This window comes from Amphimedon queenslandica, unplaced genomic scaffold (genome assembly GCF_000090795.2).
Source record: "Amphimedon queenslandica unplaced genomic scaffold, v1.1 AMPQUscaffold_10962, whole genome shotgun sequence".
Classification (NCBI taxonomy): Eukaryota; Metazoa; Porifera; class Demospongiae; order Haplosclerida; family Niphatidae; genus Amphimedon; species Amphimedon queenslandica.
In genome coordinates, this window is record NW_003548791.1 from 2,714 (window position 1) to 8,036 (window position 5,323).

Genomic DNA, 5,323 nt, shown 5'->3' on the forward strand with positions numbered 1-5,323 from the left:
TAAAAGTACTTCTTAATTTAGCCTGATTCAATCTACTATGATAAAAACTCTGTAATTCAGTAGTAATTATAGACTTGTTAGAGTATTTATGATGAAAGTACATGTACATACAGGAAATGATTACAATGAAAACTTAAAAACCACAGTAGGAGGAGTATTTATTATTGTAATAAAAAATGTGTCAAGTTTCTACAAGAGTAGTACTATAAAATTATAATTATAAAGTCACAGCATTAATTTTTATCAAAAAAAGTAAAGTTTAAACTTCTGCATAAAAACCAGATATCTCTTTAGATTAATAAGCAAGTGCTGTTTGTTAAACTAAAAGTTAAGTAAAACACAGTAATTTAACAAAAAAGTAGTCTCACTTTTTTGCAGCATCATGAAATCCTAATAATGATAAACTCTCCTTTAGATTGTCACGGCTAACGTTAGGATTTCTTCTCAGCATTGCACGTAGGACATGAAATCCTTTTGTTTGTGCATCGCTGTTTTCGTATTTTTCTAATTCTGAATGAAGGTATCTTGAATCATCATCATAAACTTCAGCAAATTTTTTGACATGCTCAGGCTTGAGATATCTAGCTGATCGCAACAAGTCATTATCTAATATGTCACTTCTAATCTGAAATAAAAGGTCAATAAGCATGTTAATTATTGATGTAATTGTATTAAAGACAATGCATAAAATGGACCACATCTTACATGCTCTTGAGGTTGACTTTCTTGTTGAATTTGAACTTCTTGTTGTCTTTGCTGCTGTTGTCTCAGCTTTTGTTGTCTTTGCTGAGGTTCAACTCTCTGTCGTCTGCGCTCTTGATGCTGATCTCCTGATTGTGTTTCATGCTCACCTTGATTAACAATAACTTGATCATCAGGTTCTTTACTTTTTTCATACTCCTTTATTCTATTGAGTTATGTAGTGTTAATTTACTTCAATAAAAATTTACAACTAATAACTTAACTTTAATTTAATAACCACATGCACTACTATTTAAGGAAGAACCCAATTGTAATTCAGTTAGTCTTAGTCCTAGTCTGCTAGTCTAAATTCTCGAGCACTCATCATCTTCAAATTCTCAACGCTTGACCTCCTTTCGATCTCCTATCAGACTCTCATCCGACTCTCATTCAATTCTCTCGACTATCCCAATCGATAAGTCTATAATCACACACACATCTTGCTCACATACATATTGTGCTTATCAATTTCATCATTATTAATATTCACTGTCTCTTCCACTCTAACTCTCATCTGTTATTATTAAGTGTGTTAACACATACATTTACAGTTGAGTTTTGTAAATTGATTTCTTATTATTACAACGCAACAGTTACATGAAATAAATGATGCAAAAGAACAAGCACAACTTACACTTCCAAGACCATTTTAGTAAACTTTTTGCTTTGATCAGCTTTTGTAGCTTCTGTAACTTGAAACTCAATTGGTTCAGTTCCTTCAATGCCAGGAGAAGACTCAGCACCTGAAGGCGGGTCAAACGTTTGTTGACGAGAACTTGTGCTGCTAACCTGTATAATGTATTAAAACATAAAATCAAGTTACAGCTTAGTTTCTTTATATGTAGGTTTTAAGCATTGAAGTGTTAAGGCCAATAGCCAATTCATACTGCTATATGCAATGTCATTTGTAAACATAAGAGTTCGAAATTTTTTAAACTCATTTGTTCATGCATATTTTAACGACCTGGGAGCGTAGCCCCCAGGTCGTTCCTATAATTGAATTCACCGTCACGCTATCTATATATATTTATTTATTTATTTATTTGTATGTCCACACTTACATTTCTTCTATACACGTTGTATTGGAGAAATAACAAGCCTTAGCAACCACCCGCCCACGCTCCTTTACGTGAGTGGGTGTGGCCACGGCAAACAAAATGACGGCTTACACGTGAGGCAAAGTTAAGAGCTTTCTAACAGCAAGAGAACATAGAGATACTGTCTAAAGACGTCTCTAGAAGCATTAGAAGGTAGAGAGAGCCTCTATAAGTCTTAATAATGACAAAGTTGTACTTGCAAGGTGGTGAAATCAATTATAGGAATATTTTTTACACTGTTACGCTTGTTATAAGGGACTTTTGGTATGAATCAGTCTTCATGGTAACACAAATAAAAATTTGATAAAAACAATAATCTACTTCCTAAATTTTAAGAAGCAAACAACGTACATGTATTGGGCAAGGCCCTTACTACAGTATAGTCAAGTAGTTCAATTCATTTGCTTGTACATGTAAGTCAGTGCTGAGCCTAAGCTTAATGTCCTATGTATACATGTAGACTTACACTGGGAGGTCTAGACAATTGTACGTAATTGGAGTTTTGAACTCTACATACACAAAGAAGAAAATAAATAATGCAAAAATTTATACTCTTACTGATCAGCAAGTTTATGAAAGTTAACATCCTTAAGAGTTTTAACTAAATCTTCCCTACGTCCTCCTCCCCTATTCCACTCAAAAAGCAAATAAAGCATTGGATTATCGTGATGATCTTGTCGAATTGCATTCAACCTCAGAAACATATTCAAGCCTGCAGCCACAGAATCAGCTTTGTCGCTAACTCTTTGTGATATGATAAGCATTTCTTGTTCACTAATAGACACTGGCACCTGTCAAAAATAAAATAACAATTTTTTTGATTTTTAACTCACATTTTGAGCTGTCTTGTCTCCTTCAGGAAACCAATATGATTCTTCAAGAGTTGGTCGACGTCGCATTTTACTTTTTTGACACTGAAAAAGTAAATCAGCTGTTTGACCCAAAGCAGCACTGATAATGTAATGAGGCTCCCATTTATCACATGCTGTACATTCAAAGCGAAACTTCCTTTTTATTTCAATTGTTTTTGAAGAATTACATTGATTAGCTAGAGACTTATCTACTTCACAGCAACATCTTTCTAGTAATTTTTTTAACTCTTGGCATGTATTACTGAAAGATGTGCTAGCATAGCACTCAACGCTAACTTGAATCGTATCACTAAGATCAGTGATAGTAATCTTGATATTTGGGTCTCCAAACATGATACGGTTTCGAAACACGCCATACTTTTCTTCAAAACAAATTTCGTATGATGAAGCATTAGCTGAGGCATTGGCAAATGATGCAATAAAACGAGTGAAGAAGCCAGGAGGAACGAAATCAGTGCTAAAAGTGATGTGAAGGTTAGTTGCTCGGGCAACTGGCTGATCATCAGGAATTGACTGTGGAGATGAAATATCATACAACTTAAGTACAGCAGGTAGGAAATATTGCTTAACATTAGCAATGTAATATTGATCCGTTTTAACTTCAGCAGCAAGTCGAAAATGAACCAATAACTCCATCAAGTCATCAGCCTCAATTTCTTTGCAATCTCCCCAAACCTCTTGATACAAAGGCTGGACAAGAATACCTTTCTCACATAATGAACTCCACATTGATCTAGCTTGTGTAGCATCTTGGTTTTCTTTGCACTCAAGTGTAAAAACTTTTCCAAGAATTTCAACAAACCACTAAGGGTTAATGATAACTCTGTCTTTAAGACCCTTGATAAATGGATAGTAAAGGAGAACTCCAAGATCATGATAGAAAAGAAGAGCTTTAGGAACATCATTGAGAGGAATCTTACATGCTAAACCAATTTCATGAGCCTCTTTTAAACTAATAACCTTCTTACCAAGCCTTTTGATAACTTTACGGAACAGCACCCAGCTGACTGGTGTCTTGACAATCAGCTTGTTGGAGGTGAAGTCGCTAACTTCTTCTCGAATGGTCGAAAAATTTTGATCTTCATAACGGCTTCCAGATCCGGCGGTTGTGTTATCAACAATTAGAACTTTCTTTATAAGGTAGGAAAAAGCTTCATTTCGGTATAAAGCACTTTCAATATTTTTTATAGCAGCTGTCTGCTTATCACCTTTTATCAAGTCACCATGTGTACCAATGCAATAAATACGAGGATAGCTGAGAAAGGCTTTTTTTTCATTGAGTTGGGCCAAGTGATGATGAATATTAACCATCCAATTAAAAAGCAGATTTTTAGTAGAAATGCTTTCTAAATTATCACACACCATATTTCCTTTCGTATTACGAATATTTTCCCATTTCTCATCAAGACTTTTTGCTGCATTAAATATGAGAAAAAATAGCGTGCGTGGTGTAAGAAAAGCTGGAAGAATCTCCAAAAAAACTGCCTGCCCTCCACAATCCCAGATGTGCATGAACGGTTGAGGCTTTATATCTTGTATTGGCACTGGCCCAATCTCTTGAGCACGTTTTATTGCTTTTTTAAGAAACAAATCAACTTCTTTTTTTTGATTTTCTCGAACTGATAATTCTGAAAGGCTCAGTGATGAATCTACTTTATACAATGACGAAGCAGCTACTGCAGTACGAAGATCTTCAGAGCCAGAAGATTTTTCATAAACTGCAGAAATTAAACGAGCAACTTCTTCAATTTCGTCATTTTCATCAACTTCTTTCCATTTCTTATCACTAAGCATGTGAGCACTGTACTGAACTGGACGATCACCCCTGACCCGAGGCTCTTTCTCACGATGATCTGGTGGACTCCGGTACTGCAGGGGAGTAAAATCTATATGTGGCTGTGGTTGTTGCCCTCCAATGAATCTTCTGGTGCTACTAGAAACATCCTCAGGATTATCTGGTCTATGACTTGACCTTTCATAATGATCTGGTGTAGAATAATAATCTGGCTTATAGCGATCTCGTGAAGGATAATCATCAGGCCTGCGGTGATCTGGTGAAGAATAATAATCCGGCCTGTTGTAATCCAGTGCAGTATAATCACCTGGCCTAGAGCGATCTGGTGAAGGATAATCATCTCGTTTTTTGTACTGATCAGGCCTCCTTCGATCAAATCGAAAATCATGTGGATCGTGCTGGTTTGGTGGTGGCATATTACCTCTCAAAGAAGTGAAGTCATCTTCATCTGAAGGAATGAATCGATCTGGTCGTGAAGGATCATCTGGTGTATCATAATCAGATCTCCAACTGGGAGTGTGTCTGTCACGAACACCATAATATCGCTGGTCATTATTTGGTTTAGCCAGACGTCTAACTGGTACTATGGAATGGAGCTCGGATACTATAGTACTGTTGGTATCTTTTTGAAAGGGTTTTTCCATGAGCGATCGAGTAAAACATGTTTTCCCAACCCCAGCCGATCCAAGAAGCATTATTCTAGAATAAGCAACTTCAACCTCTTTTTCTGCCACTTTCTTGTCATAACCTTCAATAAACAAATAAATAACAAAAATCATTAATGTTGGAAACCGTACCTATTTTGGGTTGCGGTGTGA

The 5,323-nt window shown here is 36.0% G+C and overlaps 1 protein-coding gene across 1 annotated transcript; it reads right to left on the bottom strand.

The window, feature by feature from the left end:
* Positions 1 to 499: 499 nt before the first annotated feature.
* Positions 500 to 3,439, bottom strand: LOC109589726 (uncharacterized). The gene is made up of 5 exons (XM_020005757.1): positions 2,672 to 3,439; positions 2,397 to 2,629; positions 2,305 to 2,347; positions 1,376 to 1,530; positions 500 to 907 (listed from the first exon to the last, which is right to left on the bottom strand). Exons 1-5 carry the CDS (start codon positions 3,437 to 3,439, stop codon positions 655 to 657), a joined length of 1,452 nt encoding a protein of 483 aa, XP_019861316.1. The 3' UTR covers positions 500 to 654.
* Between the last annotated feature and the right edge of the window lie 1,884 nt (positions 3,440 to 5,323).

Bases quoted from the DNA above. Each gene is read 5' to 3' on its own strand.
- LOC109589726 (XM_020005757.1), bottom strand. From the start codon at position 3,439: ATGTGGAGTTCATTATGTGAGAAAGGTATTCTTGTCCAGCCTTTGTAT. The intron at 2,630-2,671 runs GTGAGTTAAAAA...TATTTTTGACAG, and splicing joins GAGACAAGACAGCTCAAAAT to GTGCCAGTGTCTATTAGTGA. The intron at 1,531-2,304 runs GTAAGTCTACAT...TACATTATACAG, and splicing joins AATTGTCTAGACCTCCCAGT to GTTAGCAGCACAAGTTCTCG.